The sequence below is a fragment of the Bufo bufo genome, chromosome 7 (genome assembly GCF_905171765.1).
Source record: "Bufo bufo chromosome 7, aBufBuf1.1, whole genome shotgun sequence".
In the NCBI taxonomy this organism is placed as follows: Eukaryota; Metazoa; Chordata; class Amphibia; order Anura; family Bufonidae; genus Bufo; species Bufo bufo.
The window spans coordinates 106,192,754-106,212,896 of record NC_053395.1 but is presented as its reverse complement, the minus strand read 5'-3'; the positions used below and the strand labels follow the sequence as shown (position 1 = coordinate 106,212,896).

At 44.0% G+C, this 20,143-nt stretch overlaps 1 protein-coding gene across 1 annotated transcript in view; it reads right to left on the bottom strand.

Annotated features, from left to right (window-relative positions):
• LOC121008604 (glutaminase kidney isoform, mitochondrial-like) overlaps nt 1-20,143 on the bottom strand; it is a 1,417,393-nt gene that overhangs the window by 1,316,228 nt on the left and 81,022 nt on the right. The window contains exon 3 of the mRNA XM_040441254.1: nt 4,714-4,835. Coding sequence (XP_040297188.1) covers nt 4,714-4,835 — 122 coding nt within the window. The remainder of the gene's footprint in view (nt 1-4,713; nt 4,836-20,143) is intronic.

Sequence of the window (20,143 nt, the reverse complement as noted above, 5' to 3'; positions counted from 1 at the left end):
AACAGTCCCATTGATTTCAATGGGGTCCGTCCAGCCGTGGAAACGGCATAGGTAGGTTTAGAGTAGAACCTGCCTCACTGAGACCACCTTGGAGCGGGTAGGCGGGCACAGATGTGTTTTGATCAAACTATATTGGCTCAGGGTCTCAGATTTGATCATATCAGAGTGAGGGCTTAGTCCATATATAATGCAATATTGCATTAGTGCATTATTATCTGTTTTCAGGGATTCTTTTTTCATAAATGTAGCCATGGACATCCGCATATTTATTTATCATATCGTGCAGGATGTTTTTATCTGTTTTTCTCTGTTATTTTTTCTTAGTTTGTAGTATACACTTGAGGGAGTGGCACCTTTAAGTGTGAATGGGCTTCCATTTTAACCTGGGAGTAGCATTCTTGTGCACTTTTGTCCCTCCTATCAAACAGGTGACCTTGATTAGGTGGTACATATAGATGTGCAAGCTCCTCCTCCCATTGTTTGCTGGATGCACATAGAGGTGACTAGGAGCAGCACACTACATGTGCAGAGCCTGCTCTCCTGAACATAGATGCAGTTGCATAGGTTTAGAGTAGGACCTGCCTGACAGACCATTTTGATCAAAATATATTGGCTGATAGTCTTGGATTTTATCATATCAGAGTGAGGACTTAGTCCATATATAATGCTTGCATCTATTGTGCATTTATTGGTTTTCTTTGATTATTTTTATTTTTTAAATAAATGTAGCCATGGACAACAGCATATTTATTTATCATATCGTGCAGCATGTTATTATCTTTGTTTTTTTCTAAGTGATTTTTTAATACATGCATACTCCAGGTAGCTGTTCCATGGTTGGGGCAGGCAGCAAGGAGTAAAATCAGACATGCAAGGTACGGTACACTGTAGTCAAAAAAGATATCAACTTCGCTGGTTACTAGAAATTAGAAAACCTCAAAGCTCAGGCGAATAGGTGGAACCACAGCCTAGCAAAACAGGGAGGCTGACCAGCACCTTAGTCAACAGCTGAACAGGGAGCAAGAAAAAATAATTAACTTGTGCACTGCTGAGAGAAAGTTCACTGAGCACTAGTTCCAATGCACAAAGGGAGAGAGGAGTGATGCCCACACCTCCCCAGGACAGCGGCGGGCATGGACTGCTGGCGTGAGACTGCAGCAAGCTGCGTACACAGCATTTCATGGTAATAAAGTAATTTGCCCTTCCTTTCGATGGGAGGAAAACATTCCCCCATTTTGCTTTGATAGCAAGGAACTAAAAGTATTGATATGCAGTAATAGCCTGTCAGTGTGCAAGCAAGCAAACAGCCTGCCATTCTGGCCAGTGTGCCTAAGGAGCAAGCTCTGTCTGACACCACCCCCCACTGGAAAGATTGGGTGTCATGGCTAATGTCATCATCATCATCCTTCTGATACTCCACCTCAGACTCCTTTTCCATTGGCAGCTCATTATCCTGCTCCTCCATGGGTCACCAACAGCTATAGAGTGGGTATTTCTGATGAGCTGCCACTGCCTAAAACAATACATGCTCTCTGCTGAGGTGGTCTGGTGCATGAATTCACGGCTTTATACATGTGATAGTGGGAAGGGGGACTGGGAGAGACGCCCAGACCTACCGCTGTTGGGGACGGGAGGATGTTAATGGAGGAGGAGGCAGGGGATAAGCCCTTGGTGTGGTAAACGAACAGACACAAATGTGCCATAAGGAACTGACCTTGTTCCTGTGGTGCTGCCTCGGCACTACAGGGAAAAACATTGATCCAGTAGTCTGTGAAAGACATGTACTGTCCTTGCCCTTAACAGCTGGTCCTGCGCCTTGCCACACAGTGAGAATTGTAATTTTAAACAATTGTTTATAAAAAAAAAATATATATGGAAAGTTACACCAAATTACAGTATGAATATCATAAATCAGAATAAAATTTGGGCAAAAGGTCACTACCACAACTAAGTGGTACGTCAGAAACTTTACCACCAGCAACTTGGCCAAGCAGGGAATCAGCTTGCAGATAGGCTAACTGCTAGTCGATTATAGTTTTCTTATGGCCACACATTCAATCAGAGTTCGCACTACATTTTTTCAAGAAGAGTAAAAATGCTCCTCTTAACATTTTTGAGGAGCATTTGGAGCCTCTGTTGCAAATTCTGTCAAAAAGACCAGACAAAAAAGCCTTACATGCAGCACTTTTGTATGGTAATAAAACAGGCTCGTGAAAGGAAACTGAACAGACTCCATCATGGTCAGCCGAGTCTGTTCAGCTTCTTTCCTGTCAGTTAAGGGTACTTTCACACTAGCGTTTTTTTTTTCCGGCATAGAGTTCCGTCACAGGGGCTCTATACCGGAAAAGAACTGATCAGGCATATCCCCATGCATTCTGAATGGAGAGTAATCCGTTCAGGATGCATCAGGAGGTCTTCAGTCATTTTGACTGATCAGGCAAAAGAGAAAACCGCAGCATGCTAAGGTTTTATCTCCGGCGAAAAAAACTGAAGACTTGCCTGAATGCCGGATCCGGCATTTTTCCCCATAGGAATGTATTCGTGCCGGATCTAGCATTCAAAATACCAGCATGCGCAGACCGGTAAAAAAGTGAAAAAAGATACAAGACGGATCCGTCTGTTCGCATGACAAGCGGAGAGACGGATCCGTTCTTGCAATGCATTTGCGAGATGGATCCGCATCCGTATGCGTCTAGCAAATGATTTCAGTCACATCCAGATCGGCGGATCCGGCAGGCAGTTCTGACGACGGAACTGCTTGCCGGATCACACTGCCGCAAGTGTGAAAGTAGCCTAAGATGGGTTCACATCACATTTTTGTCATACATTTAATGTACACAAAAAAAATGTATATATGTCAAAAGATGCCTCAGACAGATTCGTCACCATAGAATTCCATTGTTTAAAATTATATATATATATATATATATATATATATATATATATATATTATATATAGCCATTTATATGGATACACCTTAATAAAATGGGAATGGTTGGTGATATTAACTTCCTGTTTGTGGCACATTAGTATATGTGAGGGGGGAAACTTTTCAAGATGGGTGGTGACCATGGCGGCCATTTTGAAGTCGGCCATTTTGAATCCAACTTTTGTTTTTTCAATAGGAAGAGGGTCATGTGACACATCAAACTTATTGGGAATTTCACACGAAAAACAATGGTGTGCTTGGTTTTAACGTAACTTTATTCTTTCATGAGTTATTTACAAGTTTCTCTTTCTTTACAGCCATTGACATGTCGCCGAGGTTAACACGTGAGGAGCGGATAGAAATGGTGTTGATGTCTGGTGAATGCAGTAACCGGGTCATTGCAGCAGATTTCAATGCAAGACACCCTACGAGACCACCCATCTCCCATGCTACAGTCAGTGTTGGATTTGCCAAAATGTGGACGCATGAAATCTGTCTCTAATGAAGAAACATCAGTGGCTTCATTCAGCAAGAGCCCACAGCGTAGCACTCGCCGCATGTCACTGGAGAGTGGTATTAGTCGAACATCCCTTCGGCGGATATTAGCTACTCACAAATGGCATCTTCCTATTGAAAAAACAAAAGTTGGATTCAAAATGGCCGACTTCAAAATGGCCGCCATGGTCACCACCCATCTTGAAAAGTTTTCCCCCTCACATATACTAATGTGCCACAAACAGGAAGTTAATATCACCAACCATTCCCATTTTATTAAGGTGTATCCATATAAATGGCCCACCCTGTACACACGAGGCGCTGCCTCCTCTCCTTTTTTCTTCTTTTTTATATTCTCTGGAATTCTGGGAGGGAAGAAATGCAAATGAGCTTTGGTAAATAAATTCCATTAATCCATTCACAATGGGAGGGAAGAAATGCAAATGAGCTCTTAACAAGCTTTGCCTCTAATGCCACCAGATGTAAGGAAGCTATCCTATAAGTCAATATTCAGCTCTTAAAATAAGCCTTGGGACATGACTTGTATATTAAATAAGCCAGCACCTCATCTGCAGACAGCTGTTTCGGACACAGGCCTCCTACCCAGTTAAGCCAGTACTCTCTGCTCTGCACTGATGAGGGGCAATCACCCCGAAACAGCTGTCTGCAGAGGAGGCGCTGGCTTATTTAATATCCAAGTCATGTCTCAAGGCTTATTTTAAGAGCTGAATATTGACTTATAGGATAGCTTCCTTACATCTGGTGGCATTAGAGGCAAAGCTTGTTAAGAGCTCATTTGTATTTCTTCCCTCCCATTGTGAATGGATTAATGGAATTTAATTACCAAAAAAATTAAACATATACAGCCTTATTCTACATAATTAAAAAACGAATCTTTATTTCATGATGGAATAGCCTTTGGATAGTAATATTTTTTCCTCAAAAAGCATTTTATATATAAAAAAAAATCTGATTTAAATCAAGAAAATCCGTTTTATATATATTTTTTTAAATCATTGATTTTTATCCACCCTGTCACTAACTATGTACTTAACTCCTGCTTCTTATTCTGCTAAAAAAAAAAACTTCCAAACTTCAAAACAGGCTGCTACTACAGCATCTCAGCTAAGAAAAAAAAAAGATTCCACATTTTTAATAAAAGACCAATTGAAAAATGAGTTTTAGCTCAAAACAAGTACAATGCAAAAATATAAAATGCCTCCAATGTACATAGCCTTTAATCTAAGTTAATGTAGTGAGTTTGAAAAATAAAAATATAAGTACTTACTTTTTGAAGAGTTCTTTGTCCAGCATTACTCCATCAGATGATGTTTGTAGAGAAAGTCTCAACATGTCCATGCATTCTTTTAGCCTTGGATCAGAGGTGCGCAGACCTGTAGACTTTAATGCCTGTGAAAGATTTTTTTTTTTTTTTTAAAAACACATTAAAGGACACAACCAATTTTAATCTGGAGTACTAATTTCTGTGGATAGTTCAGATATGGTCAACATTTCTTAAATCTAGACCACAAACTTCACAGTTCAAATAAGCAAAACTGTCACAACAATAAAACCACATACAGGTAGAATAAATACCACTGATTATCTCATAATGGCATCTGTCAAGAGTTGGTCAGGTATCTTCCAAAACTGCAGATCTCATAGGATGTTCAGAGAATTTAGCGGTTAGTATAATGATGGGCAAACTACAGCCCGCATGCCATATACGGCCCGGCAGACCTTTTTATCCGGCCCGCAGAGCTGTCCGGAGGCAGCAGGATTGCAGATGATCGCTTCCATTGTGGAAGCGCTCATCTCCATATTCATCTGTATCGCCGTCCTCAGGACTGTGATACAGATGAATGGTGCGGAGGAGCAGGGGAGAAGCGTCTCCCTTGCCCGTTCCTCTGATAGGCTACAGGAACTAGGCCTGTAGCCTATCAGAGGCAGGTGCAGGCGGCGCGATGATGTCATTGCGCCGCCTGAGCCGTACAGACACAGGAAAAGGCCTGCATCGCATCACTGACAGCAGCATAAGGTAAGTATATGTGTTTATTGTTTTTATTATTTATAGTATACTGTGGCAAGAAGGGGGGTGGGGGCCCTATATACTGGCACAATATGGATTGGTACAATGGAGAAGAGAGGAAGCACAATGGGGGCCACTATGGAGAAGAGGGGAAGCACTATGGGGGCCCTATATACTGCCAAAATATGGGGGGGGGGGATTATGGATAAGAGGGGGAAGCACTATGGGGGCCACTATGGAGAAGAGGGGAAGCACTATGGGGGCCCTATATACTGGCACAATATGGGGGCCACTATGGAGAAGAGGGGAAGCACTATGGGGGCCCTATATACTGGCACAATATGGGGGGCACTATGGAGAAGGGGAGCACTATGGGGGCACTATGGGAGCCCTATAAACAGGCACAGTATCTATTCTGCGAATTGCAACAACAAAGCTAACTCCATACTTTGATGCCTTAGCAAAAAAGAGAAACCAAAAACACTGTTCCCACTAAAATTGAAGGTGAGTTATACATACTATGTTATGAAAGAAAACATTGCATAGGGGGGGCGGAGCCTGAATGCCTACCGAGTCAGACGCATGTGAGAGAGCTCCTCTCCTTGTGACCCTGCAAACTGGTAAATTTCGCTACCTAGCCAGTCAAAGAATGGGAAAAGTTGGAAGGTGTATCCCCAGAGATAAGCCAGAACCCCCTAAACAAGTCCGAGGAGTTCAGGACATGGAGAAGTACCTTAATAAGAGACCTCCTGCTGCCAGCTCTAACAAGATGGCGCCGTCTGAACACGAGGACTGGGCGCATGACACTGAAGGAGTGGACGGTGCCCCCTCAGATCAGGACACTGGGGTTCACACAAACAACCCAGCTCCCATCTCACACAAGTTCATACAACAATCCCTATCATCAGCGATAGCTCCGGTGTTACAAGACCTCACTGAAATTAAGGGTGACATCAAGCACATAGGGCATCGCGTGGAAAAACTGGAATATACCCAGGCGGCCATTCTTACCTTTGCCCGCACGTTGGGAGAGAACAGCGCTGCTTACGCTGAATCACTGGACAATGCTTACGCCTCATTGAGGATTAAAGGGTTTCTACCACCACATTTTGACCTAATTAGCGGTCAGACACTAGCGATCTGCTAGTGTCTGCTGTACCTAACCATGCTATTGTAATTCCTTTCGCTGCAGCGGTTACCCTAAAAAACTTAGTTTTATTGGTATGCAAATGAGCCTCTAGGTGCTATGGGGGCGTCTTTTCAGCACCTAGAGGCTCTGTCCACTCACCATTTCTGCCCAGCGCACTCCAGCCCGCCCCTCTCCTCTAGATTGACAGCCTACTCACGCCTGCGCCGTGTGCTTCTGTATTCAGCGCAGGCGCAGTGACTGTCTCCCGATTACGGCGCAGGGAGCAGTTCGTCACTGCGCCTGCGCAAAATAAAGAAGCGCAGGCGCGAGTAGGCTGTCAATCTAGAGGAGAGGGGCGGGCTGGAGCGCACTGGGCGGCAGAAATGGTGAGTGGATGGAGCCTCTAGGTGCTGAAAAGACGCCCCCATAGCACCTAGAGGCTCATTTGCATACCAATAAAACTACGTTTTTTAGGGTAACCGCTGTAGAGAAAGGAATTACAATAGCATGGTTAGGTACAGCAGACACTAGCAGATCGCTAGTGTCTGACAGCTAATTAGGTCAAAATGTGGTGGTAGAAACCCTTTAAGAAAATCGCAGCAGAAGGAAAAATATCCGTCTGCGAGGTCTCCCAGAGCATATACTCCATGAAGTGCTACCTACCAGAAGTGGCAACCGCCATTTTCTCCAGCCTTTTAGGAGCTGACAGGGCAGCCGAGGTTGGTATTGAGCGCATCCACAGGTCACTTAGACCAGAACCAAAGGATAACGAACTACCAAGGGATGTAGTATGCGGCCTGCTGCGATATGTGGACACGGCAGCGTTCTTAAAGCAGCCAGAGAACATACAGACCCCCTATATGAAGGGGCCAAGGTACTCCTGTTCAAGGACCTTGCACCCTCCACACTAAGCAAGCGAAGAGCCTTGCGGTCACTCACAGACCACCTGAGGGCCACTAAAACACCTTATAAATGTCTCTTTCCATTCAGCCTTACTTTCTCATCCGGAGGCAAGAGGTGCACGATTTGGTCACCTGCAGATCTTCCTACAGCATGGGAGCTGATTCAAACTACACCACTTGACATCCCATCATGGCTGCCCTCAGCAGAACTTGGGGTCCAGAAGAGCAGAGATGGGTCAAGGCCTCGACGAAGAAGTCGTCCACCTACAGAACCTGAGGCTTTAGAATTTGACCTCTGGGTATAGCCTCACTTATGGACAGCAACATTATTAGGTGTGCAGAAGCGGTTTCGCTGAACCGCCATTAGCGCATCGCCCTAATACCATCATGCAAGTATATGTTGCACTGAGTTGATCCTGTTCTATTCATTTGTATTGCTCTCACTAGTGACCTTGCGATCCAGGGGACCTAGCCTTTAGGTGGTCCTCTGGGCTGGGAGGTTATTCATCCTATGGCTAGGTTGATATTATTATCATCTTTTCATTTACTATTGTTTGCCATACTCTGCAGGGAATTCGGCCGTTTTCCATCTATGGCCATTTACCTGCCGCCTCCCCCCCCCCCAAGAACTCACCAGGGGTTCACTTGCGCAAACCTGGTGCAAGTGCTATATTTCGGGTCCTCTCATGCTGTTCGTGCTGCATCTTGTTTTATGGGGTGGTACGCTCGGCATGAGACAACTGATATTTCTACTGATGATATGTTCTACAGTTCTAATGTTACCTTTGTTTATGGTTACACCCTGTTTCCCTGGTCACACACATACATCTACGCTAACATACGCTTTAGGAACATCTTGCGAACACCACAATGTCGTTAATTAAATTTACCTTCTTCAATGTAAGGGGTTTTAACACCCCCACAGAAACGATCGCAGGTTACCTGCCTTCTGAAAAAGTCACGCACAGACATCTGTTTCTTCCAAGAACTGCATTTTAAAATCAGCTCATATACCTACACTCCAGAAAACATACTTTCAGCATCGGTTTACCAGCGCATTTGATAAAGCTTCTAGGGGCGTTGGTATAGCCATATCTAAACAAGTTCCCTTTAAAACCACTATTACTCAAACCGATCCAGATGGCCGTTAGATCTTTGTAAAGGGGACAATAGGCACAGGTAGTAACCCTGGCTAGCCTATATAGCCCTAATAGAGGTCAGGCGCAATGGATTGTAAGTACTCTAAAAAAGCTTTCCTCTTTTGCGGAAGGCATAAGGTTGATTGATGGAGACCTTAATGTCACACTGAACCCCATAGTAGATGCTTCAGACGGCTCCTCACAGCTGACCCAAGCAGCCTTAGGTCGAATAAATACCTTCCTCTCAAACACCAATCTAATAGACTCCTGGCGGTTGCTCCACCCTACTGACCAAGACTATACATTTTTTTCAGCTCCACACAACACACAAGAGACTGGACTATATCCTAGTCTCGAGCAGTTGTGTCGATATGGTGGTGGAATATGTCATTGAGCCCATCACAGTCTCAGACCATGTCCCTGTATCAACTTCACTACAGTTTTGCAGCCTGCCCTCCGAGACTCGGCAGTGGAGACTGAACAAAACATTACTGGATAAGCAGGAGGACGTGAATGCCCTCAAAGATAACACTACAGTTGGCATGCCTCTGACGACTGTGTGAGAAACACATAAAACGGTCATACGGGGAGAACTTATCGCTCTGGGTAGCAAGGTTAAGAAAGAAAGACAAAAAAAATCTTAACTCCCTGCTCAAGCAGATAGCTTCGATAGAATCCATAAACGATCTAGAGCTCCTAATGCACAAACTGAGCTGACTCACTTGCGAAACCAACTGAAAGACCACCTTAATATCTGCCATGCAAAAGCGTATCAGTACTCGCAATTCCGCTTCTATTCGCATGGAGATAAAGGCACAAAACTGATGTCTTCTCTCATTAAGCAGAGAAAAGACTCCATGTACATCGCAGGTATTAGCACAAAAGATGGTACCACAGTACATAAAACAGTCGACATTGCTAAAGAGTTTAAAAAATTCTATCAAGATCTATATAGGCTCTCTGAGAGAGGGGGAGAGATAAGCGGGTCTAATGATTCAATGATAGATGACTTCTTACGCCACCTAAAATTACCCCACCTAGACTATAAAGAAGGTGAAGCCCTATTAGCCCCAGTCACTGAGAAAGAGGTCACAAGCATTTTAAACTCTATGCCCCTGGGGAAGAGCCCAGGCCCTGACGGCTTCCAGGTAGGATACTTTAAAAAGTTCTCGAAAACCTTGACCCCTCATCTAACAGCTTGGTGCAATGAACTCCTCACAGGCTCCCAATTGCATAAACAATCCCTTGAAGCCACTGTCACAATCCTCCCTAAACCTGGAAAAGACCCAAAACTTTGTGGTAGCTATAGGCCAATTTCACTCTTAAATGTAGACATCAAGGTTTGGGCTAAATTGTTGGCTACTCGCCTTAGCGCCTTCCTCCCTAAGCTTATCCACCCTGATCAGGCTGGCTTCGTACCACGTAGGGAGGGTAGTCATAACACCTGCAGACTAATAACAGCCATACAATTGGCAATAAAGAAACGCCTTCCTCTGGTCTTGGTGGGTATAGATGCGGAGAAGGCCTTTGACCGGGTGAGTTGGAACTTCATGAAGAAGACATTGCATAAGTTTGGCATCCCAATACAGTTTCAGGAAGCAATAATGACCCTGTACAGTGACCCAAGCGCTCGAATCCGGGTGAATGGCACACTGTTGCCTCCCTTCCCCATAAGGAATGGGACGCGTCAGGGCTGCCCCCTATCCCCTGCCCTCTACATATTAGTTATGGAGACTCTGCTTCAAGCTATCAGAGATCACAGAGGTATCATAGGAATTAGAACTAAAAATGATCCTACGGAATCTACCAATGCAGCTTATGCAGATGACCTACTGGTAATGGTCTCCAACCCGGTCGAGGCCTTCCCGCATTTGTTATCTCTTTTTGATCAGTATGGAAGGGTCTCTAATTTCAAAGTAAACTATTCAAAATCTGAAGCCATGAATGTCTCAGCCCCATCGAAATTGATCCCCCTCCTCAAGTCCACGACACCATTTATTTGGCAGACATGCCATCTATCTTATTTAGGTATTAAGAATCCCTCTGACTTAGATAGACTGTTTCAGCTGAACTATGCATCATTACTGACAGAAGTTCAACAACAACTCCACACATTACGCATTCCATACATCTCATGGATGGGCTGAAAAAACCTATTAAAAGCATTTATTATGCCTAAGATTCTATATGTAATGCAGATGTTGCCTGTCTTCCTTCCCTCCTTTGTCCAACTCAGAAGGTTGTTCAGCATATTTCTATGGGGGAGGGGGGGGGTTGATGCTAGAACAGCACACTGCAGACTGGCACTAAGGAAAAACCAGAGTGGTCTGGCCCTTCCAGATGCCCATCTGTATTATAAAGCCATCCATCTGAAAAGATGGCTACAGGTCCACGTCCCAACCTTCCGTACACTAGGCAACAACCTGGAGATATCCCAACTCACTAGGGTGCAGAGAGCTGTATTGTGGGGGTTGAACTCTTCTTCACTACATTCTCACGTTTTACTCAGAGGTACAGCATTGGTTATTAGGAAACTAAACAAAGACCAATGCCTGCTCCATGTCCCATCCCCAGCTATGCCAGCAGACCTCACACCATTCTCAGTTAGACCCAAGGCAGAACATGTATCCCGCCATGGTATAAATTACATAAATACACTATGGCTGAATTTCTAGATAGAGCATCAGGAGCTCTTCCTGACCATCATCCACTAAACCGTATTCTAACATCTAGCAACTTTATGGACTCCATAGAGTTAAATTCTATTAGTAAACCATTGCTGGACAACAAAAAACATAAAGGTGGAACTGACATGGTTTGAAAAATTACTGAATCTTTTTCTCCCACCAAGTTAATTTCACTGTTACACCTCGCTATGAATACATCAAATCCCATAGGGACGCCATAGTATCTGAGGACATGGGCAACTGAATTAGATAAGGAATTCACTGAAACTGATATTCTCTGCATACATGCACACTCCCACGGCTTCTCGAGGTGTGTTGGGGTACAAGAGCATTCATATAAAGAACTTACGCAATGGTACCAAACCCCCAAGCAATTGTTTCTGATAGGGCTCAGCAGCACGTACCAGTGCTGGAGATGTAAAGAAGATTCAAGCACATTGACACATCTTCTGGTCCTGTCCAAAAATTCACCCATTCTGGGAGAGAATATCAGACATAATCAACAAGGTAACAAATACCTCCATTCTGCTGTCTCCAGAACTGGTGCTTCTCTGGCTTCCCACGCCCGCCTAGTCTCCTTCTAAGAGAAATTTAGCCACTCACCTAATACAGGCGGCGAGGCTACTTATACCGCAGAGATGGCTCAGTGAGGACCCTCTGACAATCTCCCACTGGATAACAAAGGTGGATCAAATATGCCGATTGGAGGAACTAGCGAGCTGGGAGGCCAGACAGCATGAGTGGCATGTAAAGATATGGAGATCATGGTTAACATATAGACTCTCAGCCCTAGAGATCAACTAAAAGCTCCGGTTGAAGGGTTTAACAGGAAAGCCGTACGCCCTTAGACCCCTTACTTTTGGAATTAATACAGCTTTTAGCATACACCAGACTAGTGGTGCCGCTAGCTTTCACTACATCATTCTGCAGTAGATGTCTATGTGCCCAGGAGGGTCTTGTTCACCAAGACCTCTTACCTCTCCCCTCCCTGTTTCCCGTCCCCACATACCCCTACCTACCTTTCCTCACTTCTCTAGACTCCCTATTTACACTAAGTTCAGATGCTCTTTATACTACGTGTCCTTAACCAAGTTTAACAATCTTTCTTGGACCAATAGCCTTGTTGTGTATGCATCTTATGTTATGATCAATACATGGATTGTAATATAACATGATATCTCTGTATGCATTGCAATTGCTTTTGTACCACGTATGCTTATGTTATATACACTAATTTATCTGTTGTGCAATTACTGCAAGGAGTTGGACCCTTTTATGCATCTATTTTTCTGCTCAATAAAAAGAAAATTGACAATACATTGCAGAGAAGTTTTGTATAATAACACTTTTTATGCTTTTCTACCTTGAATTAAACTAAACCTTTAATGTTACGAAATTAAAATTTATATTAATTCACACAAACGCCCCATCCATCTACTCTTGGTCCAGCCCCCGCATCCAATATATGAATCCATTGTGGCCCACGAGTCAAAAAGTTTGCCCACCTCTGGGTTAGTATCTAACAAAAATAATATAAGGAAAGACAACAATTAAACTAGCTAGCTACAGTGTCATTTGTGCCATTACCCTGCAAAGTTGATCTGGAGGAAGGCAGAAACCCCCATGAGGTACCGTACTAGCCAATTTTCCTCATTTTAGAGGAAAACATTTATTAATGGCTTGAATCAAAAGGGGCATAGATGCCTGTGATGAGAACATAGTCCTACCACTTTTCAAATCACTAATCAGACCACACATGGAGTACTGTGTACAGTTCTGGGCTCCTGTGAACAAGGCAGACATAGCAGAGCTGGAGAGGGTACAAAGAAGGGCAACTAAAATAATAACTGGAATGGGGGGACTACAGTACCCTGAAAGATTATCAAAATTAGGGTTATTCACTTTAGAAAAAAGACGACTGAGGGGAGATCTAATTAATATGTATAAAAATATCAGGGGTCAGTACAGAGATCTATCCCATCATCTATATATCCCCAGAACTGTGACGAGGGGACATCCTCTGCGCCTGGAGGAAGAAAGGTTTGAACACAAACATAGAAGAGGATTCTTTACAGTGAGAGCAGTGAGACTATGGGACTCTCTGCCTGAGGAGGTGGTGATAGTGAGTTCAGTAAAAGAGTTCAAGAGGGGTGTATTTCTGGAGTGTAATAATTTTAGCCTATAGCTACTAGAGAGGGGTTGTTGATCCAGGGAGTTATCGGATTGCCTGAATGGAGTCTGGAAGGAATTGGCTTTTACCTCGCAGTTTTTTTTTTTTTGCCTTCCTCTGGATCAACCTGCAGGATAACAGGCCCGAACTGGATGGACAAATGTCTTTTGTCTGGGTTCAGGGCTGAACCCGGACATAAACTCCCCTTCACTCCTTTAGCATGTAGGATAGGAGCATCGGATCATTTCTTTGCTCCAATGGTTCCCCTTGTCCTGACCTGTTTGTTGTGAGCCGGTACCGGGCTTCACAACACTATGACAACACCTGCTCAAGTGGCCTGTACAAAAACCCAGAACAGCGCTATACACCACCATCTTGAGCCAGTGACGTCACCAGGCTCCCTGCTAGGCGGAAGTCTCCCCGCCTACCATAATGTTGTGAAGTTTGGTATGTCACAAGCTCACAACAAACCAGCCTTGCCCTGAATGATGCAGCTCAGGGCAAGGGGAGCATCGGAGAAAGGAAATGCTCCCATGATCCTATCCTATATGCTAAAGGAGTAAAGGGAAGCTTATATCCGGGTTCAGCCCTGAATCCGGACAACCCCTTTGAAGGTGGTCACTAAGGGGCCTTGTCCTAGGGCACTGCCTTTTTAGTCCAAGTTAGTGCTAAAAGTAAGTCCAAGTTAGTGCTAAAAGTAAGCACTGAAGCTCCCTGCCCTGAGATACTTTCTGGTAGCTGAAAGCTTGGAGCAATGATCAGAGACCATAACAAGTAGTGTCTGATCACTGAAAATGCCGGCAACAAGATTTCTCTCTCCTCATCTAAGAGAGGAGAGAGAAAGCCTCCAGCGCAAGGATGGGTCTCCCCAGTATAAAGATCTTGGAAAGTTGGGTCCCAATCCTCCCCCATCTCAAATTTTAGATAACACTATCATGGAGATCATATTCAGTATATTTTCTAAACACAGTCAGGACAGGGGCTGTGTTTCTCTCTGGTCTCAGTGCAGTTGTTTTGGGGGGAGAGAGAGATTAGATTATTGTTCTGACTTTGCACTTCAAATCAATTCATAAACTGTCAGTTCATAACTGTCAATCAGTGGGCCTTCGTTAAAGTCTGTCTATTACTGTCAGTGGGCATCCATTACTAGGAGCCAGTTAGAGTCCATCTGAAACTGTTGGTCAGTAGGCATCTGTTACGGTATGTCCATTACTGTTGCTTTGTGGGCATCCAATACTGGGCGTCTGTTACTGTCGGTCCAAAACTGTCAGCCAGTATGCGTCCATTACTATTCGGCCATTACTGTCCCTTAATACCTGTCGGTCAGTGGGCATCTATTACTGTCAATCAGTGGGTGACAGTTACTAGTCAGTCCCTAACTTTTGGTCAGTGGGCATTCTTTATTTTCCTATATAAACAAAAAATGATCGAGTATAATCCAGTTCCCTTTTAAAGGGAGTCTGTCACCTCCATATGGCCATATACAGTGCTTACATGGCTCTGTAGCACACCTATACAGGATTGTAACGGTACCTTTGTCTTTGTCTTTAGACTTGCACCAGCAGGAAAAACGAAGACAAAAAGGTACTGTTAATTCATATGCAAATGAGCACTTGCAAGTGCCCAGGGGCGGCGTTCAGTGTGTAAGTGCCCAGGCTGCTCTGCCTTCTTTTCACTTTACTCAGGGCAAAGGCAGAGACTGGGGAGGAGTAAAGTGAAAAGAAGGCAGAGCAGCCTGGGCACTTACACACTGAACGCCGCCCCTGGGCACTTGCGAGTGCTCAATTGCATATGAATTAAACTTGGTCTGTTACAATCCTGTGTAGGTGTGCTACAGAGCCATGTAAGCACTGTATATGGCCATATGGAGGTGACAGACTCCCTTTAAAATCAGCAGTTTATTGTAATTATCTAAGGGCTCTTTCACACTTGCGTTGTTTTGTTCCGGGATAGAGTTCCGTCGTCAGGGCTCTATGCCGGAAGAATCCTGATCAGGATTATCCCAATGCATTCTGAATGGAGCGAAATCCGTTCAGGATGCATCAGGATGTCTTCAGTTCCGGACCGGAACGTTTTTTGGCCAGAGAAAATACTGCAGCATGCAAGGCCGGATCCGGAATTCATGCCCATTGAAAGGCATTAATCCGGATCCGGCCTTAACCACCTCAGCCCCCATAGCTTAAACACCCATAATGACCAGGCCACTTTTTACACTTCTGCACTACACTACTTTCACCGTTTATTGCTCGGTCATGCAACTTACCACCCAAATGAATTTTACCTCCTTTTCTTCTCACTAATAGAGCTTTCATTTGGTGGTATTTCATTGCTGCTGACATTTTTACTTTTTTTTGTTATTAATCGAAATGTAACGATTTTTTTGCAAAAAAAAGAAATTTTTCACTTTCAGTTGTAAAATTTTGCAAAAGAAACGACATCCATATAAAAAAAATTCGCTAAATTTATTGTTCTACATGTCTTTGATAAAAATAAAAAAATGTTTGGGTAAAAAAAAAAAATGGTTTGGGTAAAAGTTATAGCGTTTACAAACTATGGTACAAAAATGTGAATTTCCGCTTTTTGAAGCAGCTCTGACTGTCTGAGCACCTGTCATGTTTCCTGAGGTTCTACAATGGCCAGACAGTACAAACACCCCACAAATGATCCCATTTCGGAAAGTAGACACCCTAAGGTATTCGCTGATGGGCATAGTGAGTTCATAGAACTTTATTTTTTGTCACAAGTTAGCGGAAAATGATGATTTATTTTTTTTTTCTTACAAAGTCTCATATTCCACTAACTTGTGACAAAAAATAAAAACTTCCATGAACTCACTATGCCCATCACGAAATACCTTGGGGTGTCTTCTTTCCAAAATGGGGTCACTTGTGGGGTAGTTATACTGCCCTGGCATTTTAGGGGCCCAAATGCGTGCGAAGTAGTTTGAAATCAAAATCTGTAAAAAAAATGGCCGGTGAAATCCGAAAGGTGCTCTTTGGAATGTGGGCCCCTTTGCCCACCTAGGCTGCAAAAAAGTGTCACACATATGGTATTGCCGTACTCAGGAGAAGTTGGGCAATGTTTTTTGGAGTGCCATTTTACATATACTCATGCTGGGTGAGAGAAATATCTTGGCAAAAGACAACTTTTCCCATTTTTTTTATACAAAGTTGGCATTTGACCAAGATATTTATCTCACCCAGCATGGGTATATGTAAAATGACACCCCAAAACACATTGCCCAACTTCTCCTGAGTACGGCAATACCACATGTGTGACACTTTTTTGCAGCCTAGGTGGGCAAAGGGGCCCAAATTCCAAAGAGCACCTTTAGGATTTCACAGGTCATTTTTTACACATTTTGATTTCAAACTACTTACCACACATTAGGGCCCCTAGAATGCCAGGGCAGTATAACTACCCCACAAGTGACCCCATTTTGGAAAGAAGACACCCCAAGGTATTCCGTGAGGGGCATGGCGAGTTCCTAGAATTTTTTATTTTTTGTCACAAGTTAGTGGAAAATGATGATTTTTTTTAATTTATTTTTTATTTTTTTCTTACAAAGTCTCATATTCCACTAACTTGTGACAAAAAATAAAAACTTCCATGAACTCACTATGCCCATCACTAAATACCTTGGGGTGTCTTCTTTCCAAAATGGGGTCACTTGTGGGGTAGTTATACTGCCCTGGCATTTTAGGGGCCCGAATGCGTGAGAAGTAGTTTGAAATCAAAATCTGAAAAAATGGCCGGTGAAATCCGAAAGGTGCTCTTTGGAATGTGGGCCCCTTTGCCCACCTAGGCTGCAAAAAAGTGTCACACATGTGGTATCGCCGTACTCAGAGGAGAAGTTGGGCAATGTGTTTTGGGGTGTCTTTTTACATATACTCATGTTGGGTGAGAGAAATATCTCGGCAAAATTTCTTATACAAAGTTGGCATTTGACCAAGATATTTATCTCACCCAGCATGGGTATATGTAAAATGACACCCCAAAACACATTCCCCAACTTCTCCTGAATACGGAGATACCAGATGTGTGACACTTTTTTGCAGCCTAGGTGGGCAAAGGGGCCCACATTCCTTTTATGAGGGCATTTTTAGACATTTGGATCCCAGACATTTTTTTGGCCCAAGTTAGCGGAATTATTTTTTCTTTTCTTACAAAGTCTCATATTCCACTAACTTGTGTCAAAAAATAAAATCTCACATGAACTTACCATACCCCTCACGGAATCCAAATGCGTAAAATTTTTTAGACATTTATATTCCAGACTTCTTCTCACGCTTTAGGGCCCCTAAAATGCCAGGGCAGTATAAATACCCCACATGTGACCCCATTTTGGAAAGAAGACACCCCAAGGTATTCAATGAGGGGCATGGAGAGTTCATAGAAATTTTTTTTTTTTGCCACAAGTTAGCGGAAATTGATTTTTTATTTTTTTTTCTCACAAGGTCTCCCTTTCCGCTAACTTGGGACAAAAATTTCAATCTTTCATGGACTCAATATGCCCCTCACGGAATACCTTGGGGTGTCTTCTCTCCGAAATGGGGTCACATGTGGGGTATTTATACTGTCCTGGCATTCTAGGGGCCCTAAAGCGTGAGAAGAAGTCTGGAATATAAATGTCTAAAAAATTTTACGCATTTGGATTCCGTGAGGGGTATGGTAAGTTCATGTGAGATTTTATTTTTTGACACAAGTTAGTGGAATATGAGACTTTGTAAGAAAAGAAAAAAAAATTCCGCTAACTTGGGCCAAAAAAATGTCTGAATGGAGCCTTACAGGGGGGGTGATCAATGACAGGGGGGTGATCAGGGAGTCTATATGGGGTGATCACCCCCCTGTAAGGCTCCATTCAGACGTCTGTATGTGTTTTGCAGATCCGATCCATGTATCGTGGATCCGTAAAAAACATACGGACGTCTGAATGGAGCCTTACAGGGGGGTGATCAATGACAGGGGGGTGATCAGGGAGTCTATATGGGGTGATCACCCCCTGTCATTGATCACCCCCCTGTAAGGCTCCATTCAGACATCCGTATGTTTTTGCGGATCCGATCCATGTATCGTGGATCCGTAAAAAACATACGGACGTCTGAATGGAGCCTTACAGGGGGGTGATCAGGGAGTCTATATGGGGTGATCACCCCCTGTCATTGATCACCCCCCTGTAAGGCTCCATTCAGACGTCCGTATGTTTTTGCGGATCCGATCCATGTATCCGTAAAAAAACATACGGACGTCTGGATGGAGCCTTACAAGGGGGTGATCAATGACAGGGGGGTGATCAAGGAGTCTATATGGGGTGATCAGGGGTGATCTGGGGTTAATAAGTGACAGGGGGGGGTGTAGTGTAGTGGTGTTTGGTGCTCTTATTACTGAGCTGCCTGTGTCCTCTGGTGGTCGATCCAAACAAAAGGGACCACCAGAGGACCAGGTAGCAGGTATATTAGACGCTGTTATCAAAACAGCGTCTAATATACCTGTTAGGGGTTAAAAAAAAAAAATCGCATCTCCAGCCTGCCAGCGAATGATCGCCGCTGGCAGGCTGGAGATCCACTCTCTTACCTTCCGATCCTGTGAACGTGCGCGCCTGTGTGCGCGCGTTCACAGGAAATCTCGCGTCTCGCGAGATGACGCATATATGCATGACTGTGCGCAGGGCTGCCGCCTCCGGAACGCGATCCTGCGTTAGGCGGTCCGGAGGCGGTTAAGCTAAACGTCATTTCGGCGCATTACCGGATCCGACGTTTAGCTTTTTCTGAATGGTTACCATGGCTGCCAGGACGCTAAAGTCCTGTTTGCCATGGTAAAGTGTAGTGGGGAGCGGGGGAGCAGTATACTTACCGTCTGTGCGGCTCCCGGGGCGCTTCAGAGTGACATCAGGGCGCCCCACGCGCATGGAGCGCTCTGACGTCATTCTGGAGCGCCCCGGGAGCCGCACGGACGGTAAGTATACTGCTCCCCCGCTCCCCACTACTACTACGGCAACCAGGACTTTAATAGCGTCCTGGCTGCCATAGTAACACTGAACGCATTTTGAAGACGGATCCGTCTTCAAATGCTTTCAGTTCACTTGCGGTGTTACGGATCCAGCGGGCACCTCCGGCAAATAGAGTACACGACGGATCCGGACAACGCAAGTGTGAAAGAGGCCTAAAACACATTCATATTTTCATGATTATAGTAGCAGAATCAAATATGAAACTATCAACCATACTCCTTAAATATATTCCTGATATGAACACCGATGATGATATAGCAATATTGCACTTGAATCCTGGCAGTGAAAATGTTAAATAGCTGTAACTAATGGCAGGACTACATATATAAAAAATGCCTCATTAATATTAACTACAAAGCTATGTAACCTCTAGTCCCCCAAAAACTCTGATAGTATGCCTAACTAGCTATTAATAATCAGCATCATAACGAGGAACCATGCAACTAACACCCTAAAATGTAAAAAATACTGAATAACACATACCGAATGAGGAGTGGAGATGGCATACCCCCTCAACGCACGTTTTGCATGATGCTACCTCAAGAGAACCTTTATTTTCCGATCAACAGTCGGTCAGTGGGCATTCATTGTTGTGCATTTCTGTAGGTCACTGGTCGTCCGTTACTAGGCATCCAGCTGTAACGGTCGAACA